The sequence below is a fragment of the Protopterus annectens genome, chromosome 7.part0, assembly GCF_019279795.1.
Source record: "Protopterus annectens isolate FY-2018-M chromosome 7.part0, PAN1.0, whole genome shotgun sequence".
In the NCBI taxonomy this organism is placed as follows: Eukaryota; Metazoa; Chordata; order Ceratodontiformes; family Protopteridae; genus Protopterus; species Protopterus annectens.
This window is the reverse complement of record NC_056739.1, coordinates 1316568692-1316584600: the sequence shown is the minus strand read 5'-3', so window position 1 is coordinate 1316584600 and position 15909 is coordinate 1316568692. Positions and strand designations below refer to the sequence as shown.

Genomic DNA, 15909 nt, shown 5'->3' with positions numbered 1-15909 from the left:
CTTACATAATCTCTAATTCACTTCATGTACATGTTTTTCACCAGCAAATGAGGTATTTGGCATTGTTCAGTGGTGTCCGTGCCAGAATAGTGCTGGCAGGTTCGTGCATGTCTTCAGCCTTGTTTACTGAATCGCTCTGCGCCATATTTCATGCAGAAGCCATTACACTATTCTGGCATGGTAAAATTGCTTTATTGAATCCCAGGGATAGTTACCAAACCAGGGATAAAGTTTCTGTTCCCCATTTAATTGTCCAAGTTACACTTGAATATGGGAGGGAGGAACTCTGCTTCCTCTGAATAGGGAGCCTGTTCCAGAGAAGAGGTAGTCTATGGAATATATACCTGTCTTTCCAGCAGGTTCTATTTATATCACAGGCAATGTTTAAGTCTTTAGAACGGGTAACAATAATGCTGTTTGGTTTGCAGATATGCAGAATGTCCATCAGTTTGGAGTCTGACAATGCCTTGTATGCCAGGCTTAGATCTTCTCTCAGCAGCCTGTAGGAGACAGAATACAGGGACAGGGCTTTAAGATGATCTGCAGAGGACATGTTACTTATGCCCTATATTCTTTTAGTGAGGAACCTCGGTGGACATTATTATTGTTGGATGTGCCTTGTTAGATACATACCAAAGGGGGGGGGTACTGTGCTCACTGATAGGTATGGTGAATGCTGAATACAGCAGAACAATGACCTCCTGGGATCCAGATGCCATAACTTTGTTTATAAATTGCACAAAATAGATTGATTTTCTCACTACTCTAGACATGTGATGGTCAAAGTCTAGATTACTGTCTATCTGTGTCCTAAGGTCCCTGACTACTGGGTCAGCTCTTAAAGTTGTGTTGTCAATATGATATTTACCAGGGGTGGATGACTTCTTGAAAGAAACAATTATGCATTTCTTGGCATATAGTTTTAGTCCATTGCTCTGACAGAAGTTACTTGTCTGTGTCAGGCCTTCCTGGAGAATATTAGTGTCAGTGGAGGATTCTATGAATGCTCCTAATTTGCAATCATCACCAAATTTGGTCAGCCAGAGACCCTTAACATAGGTCTTGTCTTCAGAGAAGTAAATCCAAAAAGGAGTGGTCCCTGGACTGATCTCTGAGGTAGTCCACTTGAGACTGGCCTTTTGCAGAGGTGGACTCCCCATTTCTAACTTCCTTTGTCCTGTCTGTCAGCCAGCTGGCTATCCACCAGGTGACAAGGTTTTATACCTAACCTCTTGAGCTTGTCATCAATGTCCAAGTGGGGTATTGTGCCAAATGCCTCAGTCTGAGTGTGCAGCATTATTGTGGAAGAATTTTGAACATTGTTTGGCTTGATTTCATAACTTCCTAATACAGTTAAATATACATTTGCTGTTAGCTTTGGAACCAGTGGACATTTTATGTTTATAGTCAACACTGACCTAATGGTTCCCTTTAGGTCTTTACTAGCTTGCTTAACTATGCTCTTACTGTAGGTGGAATGAGACCTCTGATACGCACTAAGCAATTTCTTTCTGTTGTTATAAAATTCATTAATATGGGTGTTTCAGCATATGGTATTGTTTATAAATCTCTCATTATATTTGGTGTAGATAAGGACTGCTTTATCAACAAAAGTATTTGTGAGTGTAAAAGTCAGAAGCACAAGTGATGGCTTTAGAAAAGGGATCCTTCAGGGAAGGATTGATGTAGAATTTACTCAGGTCATCAAGTAACTGAAGGAGTTTTGCTTTTCAGAAGTTCCTAAACACAGTGGTTAATTCTAGGGGAAGTACTGCCAGTTTGAAAGGAAATGATTCCTGATTTAAGTTCTAATGTAACAAAGGTTGGCGAGGATATTTATGAGGACAAGGTCAAACTGTTAAAATTTTAACAGAAAGTACAGATATTTCCCTCATATTTTTTAGTCTGTCCCTCATAAAATGCTTGGTTTCCTGGAAAATCATTGATGATTGAAGTCAGAAAATAATAGCAGACGTTTGAGTTTCAGACTTCATACCCTTGTGAAACTTCATATTAATGCACTTTTTTTATTCTATTAACTTTCTAAGTTTATAAGAGCAATATGTAAAACTTGATTCCTTTTTGGGGATTTGCCCCCCCCCATTATTTATGGCTTTGTCCAGATTTCTTGTGCTAAGAGGTTGAAGGTATGACTGGGGTCCATAATAGGATTTGGGAATATCGTACTGGTAGAAAAAGCTTGTGGATTTGAGAATTCAATAGCAGTACAACAAGCTTGTGGATCACTGAAGTTATATTAAGGCAATTAATACAAGTAGACCAAGCTCATAAATTAGTGTATTTAGTATATTTTAGGACATTTAGTACCAGACATATAGCTCAGCAACAGGTAATCTATGAAGACTGCAAGAAGCCACAACTTGTCGATCCTACAAGTAGATGAATTTTGCTACAAATATAAGACTAAAGGGTTTCACAAAGGGTTAATATCAACATAAACAATTGTCATAATATCTTACATGGCACAGTAAAATGCATAATGAAAACAGAAACATCATAATGAGATCATAGCGAAAGGAACAACATTTTGCTTTGTGTGGGTAAATATATAAAAAAATATATTTACAGTCTGATTATTAAAGAACTTGACTAAGAGAAGGGAAGAAAAAAAGGTATTCATAAAAAAGAAAAAAAAAAACCAGATTGAAAACACTTCAATGCGAAAATCTAAAACCTAGTGGGAGGTGTAATATTCTTAGTCCAAATCACAGTCATGAGGAAGCAATATCAAAATCAATTAAAAATGAATGGTAGGCTTAGCTTTGCAGAGGCAAAACTCCCTGCTTGTAAAGCCTGTAACCTATTAAGTAGTTCATTTAGAAGAGGAAGGGCACCCAGTGGTATGTGAGATGGCCAGTAGTGTGTCATTTTACCATATGCTAGAACAAGTTATAACTGCATGTGTGGGGGCTGCTATACTTGGTACCGTAAAGCCTTGTTCCTCGGTCTTAGCAAGGAGGGAGAAACAAAAGTGGTGTGACATTACTGGGTTCTGACATTCTTCTCTTCACCCAGAGTGAGAGCAAGTACTGGATTCTACTGCTTGATTTAAGTGAAATAATATGTCTAAGGATGTATGAACTATCTTAGGGCGATGCAAATACTGGAGTTAGACTGTACGAGACAATATGGAGGAAAATGAAAGTATACAAAGCAGAAAATGTGATAGATTTTGATTAAATGCAAATATAATTGTTCCTGATCAGGAAGGAATAAGATTGACTTTGTCTAATTAGTTTTATAGACAGTATGAACTGATATGAGGGACTTTTGAAATTGAGAGTCATAAAAGAACACAATTACGTATTTCTCAGTGCAGGAAGTTGACTTCCTCTAATAATAGACTATAGAAAGAAATAAAAAGTAAAACAGCTTTAAAAATAATACATAGTAATATGATCAGAGAACTCATGGTATAAAACTCAGTTCCATGAAACAATTTGCTGTACTGTCCAACTATATGCATCACATTATATGTAACTGCAAATAATACCCAAACAGAAAAATCAGCTGTCGTTGGTATGATGTTCATTTCCCATTGAATATAGTTCTTCAAAATAGTTTTAATCATGCCTACACTGTGATGCCGAATAAACCAGATAGATAACATTTGATTTGCATGTTTTGCAAGACCAGTAAAAAATTATCATTTACATTATGCTGATTTGTTATAGTTTTTCAGGTACTGACCTTTCACATTTCAAGTTTTGTGAATTTCTTTCTACAGTAAAATAAAGCTGTCATTTGTGATTATTATAGTGTTTTTATTATAGCTATACAATCTAAAATAAGGCAAAAAATCATCAGTACATAAAAAGGTAAAGGAACTATATCTCATGGCCACAGCCATGTCATAAAATATAAATAATATTCCGAAGACACTTTCTTATTCAGAAACACACAACAGACTGCACAATCTGGTTTCTAACAGGACTGTAGGGTACATTATAAAAGAACAATTCAAATACAACTGTAGTGCTGCAGCTGTATCAGGGCTCTGATAAGCAGAGCTGCAGCAGTCTTGATGAATAATGCCACAGACAAATGTGGCAGTCTACAAACATGAGTAATGTAAATCAGCCATATGCTCTGCCCCAGGGCCAAATACTGGGACTAATATAGTACTGTGCAGCAATTTGAAAACAAGCTGTATCACTCATTTTCAAAGCAAAGCAAAGAAAAGTGAGCATGCTGATTTGACAGTGAGTACCCACTGGTGCCTATTAGAAAGAATAGATTTGTTATTACTGCAACAGATAAGTACTGCACAGCTCTTTGTTTTTGTGTATATATATATATATATATATATATATATATATATATATATATATATATATATACATGTGTGTGTGTGTGTGTGTGTGTGTGTGTGTGTGTCTGTGGAATCCTGTAAACCTTGAGGATATAAAGCACACATACAGGAAAAGTATGAAGATGAAAAATGCATGCAGGCAGTAATGAGGCCAAGAGTAATTCCTGTACACTGAAACTGTGAAGTGGAAATTTTGACTTGAACCACATTGCTACTTTAAACAGGGTTTGTTTTCTCCCTTTCTGGCAGCTGATAAGGACTGGAATTCTAAAGCAGTTTGTTCTTGGTGTAGTATGCTATCACGTGCCCTTATGTCGTCACAGATGCCATACCCAATGCATGACAATGAGGAATCATGGAGATGATGAAAATGGTACCACAGGTAGAATCTGGTCTACAAGACAAATACCCGTAGTGCCACTTCTGATACACAGGTTGAGCTACTCTCAGGCAGGTGAGGTGGCTGTAGATGTAGTTTGAGGACTGGACACATGCACACAGGGACTTTGTAAACCTGGCATTTGAATAATCAGCTTGGATAGTGCTTTATTACCACATTCCCATAGCCTGAAGCCTGAGTACATTGAAGCATTTATAGTATATCCATTAAAAGGTTTTCAGTTTTACCACAAAAATGCTTATGGCACTTTGGGGATGTGCAAATTTGGGTGACATTCGTAGCTATGTGGAAGGCTAGGCAGTGTCTGGCTCATGCCAGAATAAATAATAAGATTTAATAGTACAGAATGTTACACATTCTCATCACTTTTATCTGACATATCATGTGCTCAACTGAGCTACTAGGCTAGCGTTGTATCAGGTAATACTAGGTGCAACTCTTCCCACCCCCTTCCCATGATTGCAAACCTAGGACAGATGTAGAATGTATAACAGATGTAATGTTGCTGAATGTTAATGACCCTTCCCAATGCTTTGCTGATTCAATTGAAATCCTGTCTGATATTTCTTTAAAATTCCAGAGAGTGAAATTAAAAAGTTTAAAAAAGCAAAAAATGTGTTTTGCTTTATAATACTGTCTACATATTCATTCTATATGAACAAGACTTAGAAATATTTACTTGTCTGTTTGGCACACCCTACCACTTAGCAATGGAAGAGCATAATGTGAATGGTTACAATGAATAGTATTAATGTTTTCAGTTTGGTTATGCATCCACTGTAATTTAAATGCCCAAATGCAATTCAAACTTTACATGACATGCAGGAAGCCAAGAGTGTTATGTTCCTAATATAAATAAAATGGATTAAAATGGTCTTAAGTAACCGTAATTAGGTCATTCGTTATATCCAGTAGGAAATCATTATCAGAATATTTACTTTTTCTAACATGAGATTACCAAGAATTAATAATTACTGCTAATTTCATTCTTGATAAATATGAAGTTACCAGGCATATTACTATATTTTTAACTTGTTTTTTCTGCACTAAAGATATATAACATATATGCATCACTATAATAATCTTACAGGTGCTCTCTGTAGATTCATGACTGCATAATTTCCCTGCGTTGCCCATTGGGTGTCTTCATGTATTGAAAAGCCAGTTCCATGGAGATTGATACTAAACTGACCCTGCAGTTAAAAAAAAAGTTTTTAGTAATAATAGACAGACAGATCTATCAATTTAACAGTATAATAATGTTCTACTAGAGTTCACTAAAATGTAATACTTTGGTAAGCAAAAATAATCAGCCTGTAAGTGCAGTATGAGTGACTGCATTTTCTAACCTTTAATCAGCATACAATGTATGAAACAAGCTGATGGAACTATTTGGTCTCACTATAAACTGGCTGTCCTGCCAAACTAAATTTCAAATACAATCTGGCTCATTCAGAAATCAAAATTCTTACCATTAATCAGAGATGGGCACTTCTAATGTATGTAGCTCAGATGAGAGTGGATGAATTTAAAGATTGTGAGAAACACAAATCACTTAAGAAATACACTCTTTAACAGATCAACCTTTGTAAACAATGCAACACCAAATCTGTTGCATTACAGTATGCTCAGTAGAACACAGAATGAAGGCATGAGATCATAATGCAAAGTGACTTTATAATCTTTCAAATGACAATCTAAAATTTCTTAACTGTACTCATGCACTACTGCTTAAATAAATTTTACTATATAAGATGAGTAGAATTAAAAATCAGTCTTATGATTTTCATTGAAAATGATAGCTAAGACTGTCAATTATTCCTTTAAAACAAATCTTCGAAGCACAGTATAATATCCAAAGTTAATAAATATGGTGAACCTAATGCTTAATTTCAGCAGGTAGAAGGTACAAATCAGGAGCCTTATCCCTGATTGTGGTGTTAGAAAACATAAGGATATTAAAAAGAAAAAAAAATGGGTGTTTGAATTAAATAAAAACTCATTTGATTATGATAGCTATTCATCAAGTGTTTATTTGTCATTAGTTTGGCCACACTTCCTTACCCTATAAACTGTTCAGAAACAAGAGCTCTCTGCTGAAGAGTATAGTCTCCCTAACACCATAAACCTGTTTCCAGTAAATGGAAAGATTATATATGTAACAAACTTAGAGTTTATAAATGCATGGGATATAGTTAAGATAAAAGTGAATCACTGCAATGTGGCTCATAACCTCTCAAATTTCAAAAATGGCACCTTTGTCTCATACCTCAATCAGTACAACTGGACATCATTAAAATAGTGTTGACCATAAAGGTGGTCAATCAACTGAGTTCACTAATTATAGGCCAACTGCCATTCTTTCCACTCTATTCAAGATACTTGAAAAATGCATTCAGTCACAATTAATTCACTATATTACCCGATAAAGCACTTCTCTCTCTCACAACACGGGCTTCACCCTCACCATAGCATATCAATGGTTCTCCTTAGCTTCATTAATACAGTCAAACAGGGATGGCAGTAACCCAGTATCAACCCTCTTTTGGGATCTCTCTAAAACTTTCCACACTGTCTCCCACACTGTTCTCTTTTAAAAAAATGTCTAACCTATGCCTTGATAACCCTTCCATCTCCTGTTGTTTTAGCTACCAGGCTAATCACCATCAGACAGTGAAATGGCTGACTGATATCTCACCATTTCTCTCCACATCAGTTGGAGTATTCCAGGGATTAATACTTAGCCCTATCCTATTTAACAGCTTTGTTAGTGACCTTGTCCTGACAAGAATACCACCCTAGTACAGTACACAAATCATTCAACCATCATCTGTGAAGCAAAAAAAAAACTTGACTACCTACAACAACTAACTCAAGAATCTGACATTACAACCAGGTATTCCTTAAACGCAACAAATCAAAATAACTTCTCTTCACTCCAAAACACCTTACAATAAAAAAAATCACCTTTCCCTGTTACCTCCTCTAACAACACCAAAATACAAATTGCCACCCATACCAAACTACTAGGAGTTCATATAGATGAAGCCCTAAAATTCAATGCCCACATGGATCATGTAGTTAAAAAAATTCACCAAAAACATGGTGTTCGCTGTAGAGCCCAACCCTGTCTATATAACAGAGATCACATATTGCAGTAACATGCCTGCTACCCAACCTCCTATATGCTGCAACAAGATTCACAAACATCCAACAAACTTATCTAAACAAGCTTGAGCAGTGCTACAACAAGGTTGTAAAATTTGCAGCCAACCTCTCCAGAGATCACACTACTGTCTAGCGGCTACCACATCAACTCATATACTCTCAACTTCCTACATTCCATAAAGTACTATATAAACCAAATGACTGTCCATTCCTAAAAAACCTAATACAATCTTACCACCCCAACTAGGACTTTGTACTTTTACAACAAAGCCCTACTATACATATCCAAACCTAACAGCTTGACTGGCTGCTCCCTATACTCCTACATATTGTTTAAAACCTAGAACTCCATCCGCCTAACAGTTAGACAAAACAAGTCACTAAAGTCTTTCAAACTTCAACTAAAACCACACCTACTTAGCTCATGGTGCTACAAATTTGCTCCAACTAATTAAACCATTCATTTCTCCTGTAACTGTCCTTTTTGCTCTTTATCCTTTCTAAGACAAAGAGTAACTGCATAAAATTACAAATTACAATATGTCTAAATGTTATATCAATAATGTAATAAACAACTGCCACTGTAATACTATGCCTGTTAGCACATAATTCCACTACCGATTTCTTGGTCCCCGTGTTCATATTTATAGGATACAAAACTGCAACTTCCCATGATAAAGTATATAGTATCTATGTTTGATGTCATTGAAAATGTTCAACTGTATTGCATTGTATTGTAGCTTTTCTTCCTTGGTCTTCACTGAAAATAAGAAATGAGTCCAGTTAGACTTTCTCAGTAAACAAAAGCAATAAATAAATAATTAAATAAGGTGCAGTTTTGTTGATGTGCTAGAGAGCTCCATTAATGTATGGCTAACTCACTTTGATATGGAACCTGAAGCTTTAGACTCGGCTACAGAGATACAGGTAAAGGTGTTAGCCAATCATGTCATGCCCTCAAATCATTTTGATGCAATTTGGAAAAATAAAGTCCCTCCTCTTCACATAGGATGGCAACTGCCACATCAATTGAGTCATGCCCTCCTGACAACATGAGCAAAAACAAAAAACAGAATAAATAAAAATCCATTCTTGGTGCTCACAGTTAAGATGCCTAACACCTTGTGCATGGGCTAGCTGCCCTATTTGTCGCATGTTAGCTATGCTCCTGAGTGGCAAGGTAGTTCACATACCATATATGTACTTCACAGACACAGCGGCCAGCACATAAGATATAGCCACACTATAACTTGCATACATCACTGCTTCATTCATGCCCCTCCACTTCATACAAAGCCCATCTAGTGTTCACACTGGAACACAACTCCCTCCTGAAATGCAATGGTTTAGTATGTATATGGTGTATCAAAATATCCAAATAATGTTGACAAAAAAAGTCAGCAGTGCTAATTTCCAAAGCCACTGTGTATGTGCTACAGATATCCTTGCTGCATGCAAACTTGTGACCTCAGACATCTGTTGACAGCTACTTAATCAATCATACACAGTCAGCAAAACAGCTGTCAATGAAACATATGCTCTCCCTTCTGCAAGGAACTCATGTGTAACTATATATATATATATATATATATATATATATATATATATATATATATATATATATATATATACACAGAGAGAGAGAGATCAATATGTATATCTATATAACAATGTGTGTGTGTGTGTGTGTGTGTGTGTGTGTGTGTGTGTGTGTGTGTGTGTGTGTGTGTGTGTGTGTGTGTGTGTGTGTGTGTGTGTGTGTGTGTGTGTGTGTGTGTGTATATATATATATATATATATTTATATATATATATATATATATATATATATATATATATATATATATATATATATATATATATATATATATATATATATATATATATATATATACATATATACCGCCCCATTAGCCTGACTAGCCTGGTCTGCAAGGCCATGGAATGTATCATCATGGAACTTATAAACAAAGACATTGGTAATCTCCAAACTCTGGACCCTACCCACTTCAGATTTGTAAAAGGCAGATCATGTCTCCTAAACTTGATAGACGTCTTTGAAGCAGTCACCAAAGCAGTAGATGAGGGTAAGGTGGTTCACACAGCCTATCTAGATCTTGCCAAGGCTTTCATTGCCATCCCCCACTCTGGAATTATAGATAAACTCACTAAACTAGGTATAAATCCCTATGTCACAAGATGGGTTGCCAACTGGCTCACTGACAGAACCCACACTGTGAAAGTAACAGACTCCAAATCTGACTTTAGACCAGTGACAAGTGGAGTGCCACAGGGTTCAGTCCTTGTTCCTCTCCTGTTTGGTATCTACTTCTCTGAAGTGCAGGCTAACACAGAAGGTCTTTGGCTAATGAAGTTTGCAGATGACTGCAAACTAGGAACCATAATCGAAACTCCTAATGATGTGGACATCCTACAAAAGGGCCTCACTGAGACAGGTGCCTGGTGTTAAAGCCATGGCCTCAAGCTCAATGCCAAAAAATGCATTGTCATCCCCTTTGGTAAAAACTCTGTACCCATGAACTATCACATAGGCGGTAGTCTACTTAACACCGAAAGTATGATGAGACCTTGGGACACAGGTGGACAGTAACCTCTCCGTTGATAATCACATCACCACAGTAGTCAGGAAATACGTGTACATGGCACACCTCATCACAAAAGGTTTCTCATCCAGGGAAAAAAAGAGGTCATTGTTCCCCTCTACTCGTCACTCATTAGACCCATTATAGAGAACATCTCCCCTTTTGATGTGTATCTCACAAGACATCTACAACAACTGGAAAGGCTGCAGAAATTCCTCACAAAGAGGATTACCAACCTCAAACAGATACCCTATGCAGACCGTCTCAAAAATCTCCAGCTTTCTTCCGTTGCATATCGTCTACTCAGAGGCAGTCTCTGCCTAACATACAAAGCTATGTCAAACCCAGAGCTGTTGGACATGCTCCACTTATAGAAATTCCAGTCCCTCCAAGCTACATACTCTAGGGACCTAAACCCTGTCACCACAATAAACAGAACATGCTGGAGCAATAGATTCCTGTCCCAGAGACTTAGGCCCTAGGGCCAATAGCCTAGTACCTACCTATGAACCTATACACACACACACACACACACACACACACACACACACACACACACACACACACACACACACACACACAGATATTTATTTTACATTTGTTAACTGGGAAAGTCGAACTGGATACATGTCCATTTTCAGTGGAGGTCCGGGGAGAAAAGTTCCACATGTACATAGATACAGAAGACTTTAACATTATAGATTTTTTATACAAGAACATATAAATACATATTCTAGATTTACCAGAATACATACAGAAAAACTTCACAATTATTAATTTTTATCCTAGAACACATATATTTTTAGCAGCACATAGTCGTGCAATTAGCCATACCATTTGGGAGTACAATCCATTAGAAGTGAGATGTAATCATTCTTGTAAAACAGCTGCTGTTTCAAACTCATTATAAAGACAGTTTCTACATGTAGCTAGGGGATATAGTGATACAAAATGAATAGTGAATAGGATAGGCTGGGTTTGTACTGGGGTCTAACCAGTGAATTTTTAGGTGTACATTTTAAATTGGGTTAGGGAGTGGACTGCAGTACGTTCAAAAGGAAGTAGGTTCCAGGTTTTGCCAAAAGAGTTGGAAAATAATGACTCAACAGCTAAGTTGTAGGATTTAACAGTTTGCACTAGCATTCTGTTAGAAGAGCGGAGTGGTTTTAGGTTACTGTAGGGGGTGATTATATTTTTGAGTATGGGTGTGATTTCTGGCTGGTAGAGAACTTTGTAAGCAACTATTAATTGGTTATACGGAAATAGACAAGGTAATTCTAGCCATCCTAGGGATCTAAGGTTAAGACAGTGATGTGTTCTATATGCTGAACCTGTGGCAAGTCTGTCAATATTATTACAGCAGCTTTTGAGTTTACTGCGGTCATATTTACTTAGGTTTGTATAGATAGGAGAGGCATAAAGAAGGGTTGATAGTAAATGTGTACGGTCAATCACAGTCCTAGCAATGGGGTTAATGGCTTAATCTTATATAAAGAGCCAAGTTTCTTACTTTATTTTTTTAATGGTTCGAGCGATGTGAGCATCCAACTTAAGATTATCGTCGACTATTACACCTAATAGTTTAGTAGTAGGTCCTGGGGAAATTATGGTGTCATTGTTAGATGTTATGGTTAATGATGGCAAAGGGACCTTACGAGTGGGGTGAAGAGTAACAGCTTTTTTTTATTTGGATTTAATAGTAGATGCCGATGAGTGAGCCAATTTTCAACTATGTTAAACTTATTGTGGGATAAAGTCTGTAAGTCTATTGGGGAGGTAGCAAAACAGATTAGGGTAGAGTCATCTGCATATTGAATGCAGTTTGCATTTGGGAAGACTGCATAGAGATCATTAATGAAGATGGAGAATAGGAGAGGACCTAATACTGACCCCTGACCCAGTGACTGGTAATAGGGAGGATAGGTTATCCTTCCATAGTACAGTTTGTTATCTGAAACTTAGGAATGAAACCAGCAAATTGCCAGATTATCTATGGAGAGAAATTTTAGTGCCCATAGGAATAGCTGGTGGTATACATACATAGCTATAGATATACAAGAACTCTACATGCTGTTAACAGCTCTTGTGACAGAGACCATGACCTGTGTCATCATCATTATCAACTCCTTTTTACTGATTTTTTACATTGGGTTAGGGTATCTCTTCAACTCTTTCCATCTCTCTTGATTCAGTGGCACTCACCTACCTTCTTTAGCAGGCATACCTGACTGATGCAGGTTTTCTCTCATGCAATCCATGCATCTCTTTATTGGATGTGCTTGTTTTCTTCTGCCTTCTTTCTGTCTGTCCCAAATCTTCTGAACCAGATTGTCTTTTGCTTCCCACACATGTGCTTGAAGCACAGTAATCTGTCCTCTTTGACATTCTCTACAATTGGAGCTACTTGGGCTTATGCTCTGATGTCCTCATTTCTTCAACCATCCCACAGTGTGCATCCTATCACCCATCTCAGGCACTTCATCTCCATGTCCATCATCTCTAGATTCCGCAATTGCTCTTCATTCACTAACAAGGTTTCTGTACCATACAGTAGTACTGGCCACACCATTGTTTTGTACATCCTAATTTTCAACTTCTTTGGCATTCTTCTGTCACACACCACCCCTGAGACACTCTCTGCCAGTTGGCTGCAGCCCCTCTGATTCTAGCTTTGATTCTTCAGTCAGACTACTCCTCTGATTAACCAATCTTCCCAGGTACTTGTAGCTGTAATTCTGCTCCACTGTTTTCCCTATTATCTCTATACTCAGTTTCTTCTGATTTCCCCTCTTTGCTGCCATTACAACTGCTCTATCTGTACTCAATTTCATCCTGAGTGCTTTCACGTTTACATTCTATTTCTAAACATTTGTTGAAGTTCTTGTTCAGAGTCTGCCTATAATGCCTCATTATATGCATACAGCAGCTTTGTTGATTTGTCCCCTCCTACCTGTTTACTAATGTAGGTCAGCACCAGTATGAATTGCTCAAAGCTGAACCCTAATGGACACCCATTCCTACTAAGAACCCCTCTGTGATTCTAATACTGTTTGTACTTGTATTATTGGGTCCTTGTATGCAGCCTGTACTAAATAACAATTTCTGTAACTTCAAACCATCATAGGACTACCAAAATCAGCTTTCATGAGACCTTGTTATATAATTTATTCAAGTCTAGGTATACCCAGTTGGACTTTTTCTCCATCTGTAGCATATTCTCAAATATCTGTCTCACTGCAAACATCAGGTTGGTTGTCATGCATTCTGATCTGAATCTGAACTGCTCATCTCCCATCTTACTTTCTACTAATCTACATACACATATATCAGTCATCATCTCTAGAACTTTCATGCTGTGTGACAGGAGTTTGATTCCTCTATACTGCCCACAGTTGTGAATGTTTCCTTTGTTTTTGCACACTTGCACTAGCATGCTTATTCTTCAATCACCTGAGATGCTTCTTTCTCTCCATACTGCTATGAGTATCACCAGAAGCCATTTTTCCCCTAACTGACCCAACATCTTGATCATATCTTCTGTCACTTCATCTGAGCCTGCTGCTTTCCCTGACTTCATTTTCCTTAGTGCTGTTCTTACTACTTCTGTGGTGAGAACCTCTTCTTCTTTCATTGCAGCTGTGTCTGGGACAGTGCAGCTTCTGTGGTGTTTTCTTCATTCAGAAGCTGCTGGATGTCCTTCTTCCACATGCCTATGACATCCTGTGCACTGATGACCAGGTTGCTGTTGGCATCTCTCATGTAGGATGTCTGATGATTATGCTCTTTAGCTTTTAACCTTCTACCCTGATTTAGTTTCTTTTTTCCCATCTGCTGAGTCCCTTTACAGAAGCTGGTGCATTGCCACTGAAACCTTGTTCTTTGATAATGCAACTGTTCTTATAGCCTCTTTGTTAGCCAATCAGTATTCCTTCTTTTCCTTGTCCACCTTTTCTATCTCCCACTTTTTCCTGCACTCCTTTCTTTTGATGACTTCCTGGACATCTGCATTCCACCACTATGTTTACTCATATACTTTTTTTGCCATGCTTGGCTAGGCCCAATATATGTGCTATAGTCTTCATACCTGATGTATGAAGGAGCTGCCATTCTTTTTCATTTTCATCTATTTGCTCTTCTGATTGAGATACTACAGCCATGAGTATATTCTTGAACTGTTGTGCTTTCTCTCCAGTCAACTTACAGGTCTTCAACTTAGTCTCTGTTGACCATTGAGCCTTCTCTGACCACAGCTTGCAGTTGATTGGGCCACCAACAGTTTATGTTGTGGGCTGCCTGTTTTACTGAGGATGACTTTGGAAAAAACTGATTCTACACCAGTGACCTTTCCTTACTAAGAGGAACTTTACCTGAGTTGCATATTTGCCTCTCTTATATATGATTTTGTGACTGTTCTCTTTCTGAACCATGGATGGCCACCATCAAATGGCTTGCAAGACGGAAGTCAAGAGTGGCCTCTCTTTTTTATTACTGATGCCCCACTGCTGTGGACACAGGCCAGAGCCAGATCCAGCACTAGGTGACTAAGGCAGTTGCCTAGATCCTGGTGGCTGGGTGGGGGCCTGCTGGCAAGGGGCTTCCACATTTACTTTTTAATTAATTACCAAAAGAAAAAATAAACATTTCTTCATTAAACACTAGCATCTTCTTCTTTAAGAAGATGCATGCACATGCACACCAACATAATTCCACACTTGATGAATTGCACCAACTCTACATCCATACGTGTGTTATTAATACAACGCATGCAAACACAAATGTTTCCGTTTCTTGCTGTGGAATTTGCTTGCACTCTCGTACATGACCCGGTGGATCCTGGTCCCTGACAGAAATCTAACTGTAACCTTCTCCTTATCCAGCCTGGTAAGAGGGACTTTCGTTTGTTTCACAATGGTGTCTTCTATGACCAAATATTATGCAGAAAAATAGTAGATGTTATAAACCAGACTGATGTGAGAATGAAGAAAATAAGATACTGGAATTATTCTGGACTGTAATATTAATTCAGGAGGTAAAAGAAGTTAGAATATTTTGAAGGCTAACCAAGGGGTATTTCAGTAATTTGAGAAGGATCATATTTTTTATATAAAAATAAGTTTTAAAGATGCATTAGAGACTCATAGAATAAGGAAAGTGGCAAATAGTAATAAAAGGAAAGGATCAAATGAAGGTGGAATATGTAAAATGTGTAACTTTGTTCCAAACTGTGCTGTTACTTGGTTGAATGGCCACTATATTTGCAAAACATGTTCCACCAGATTTACTATTCTTCCATGCAGGACTAGCTTAGTCCTGCATGGAGGCAGCCAATTAGGAGCAGGATGGCAGTGCACCATGCATAATTAATGAAGGCGCACTGCCTCAGCTCCTAATCCTACATGGAGTGTG

At 37.7% G+C, this 15909-nt stretch overlaps 1 protein-coding gene across 1 annotated transcript in view; it reads right to left on the bottom strand.

The window, feature by feature from the left end:
- Window positions 1–15909, bottom strand: part of ADAMTS9 (ADAM metallopeptidase with thrombospondin type 1 motif 9) — a 1232634-nt gene that overhangs the window by 31607 nt on the left and 1185118 nt on the right. Inside the window, exon 38 of the mRNA XM_044077927.1 lies at window positions 5822–5926. Within this exon, the coding sequence (XP_043933862.1) occupies window positions 5822–5926 (105 nt within the window). The remainder of the gene's footprint in view (window positions 1–5821; window positions 5927–15909) is intronic.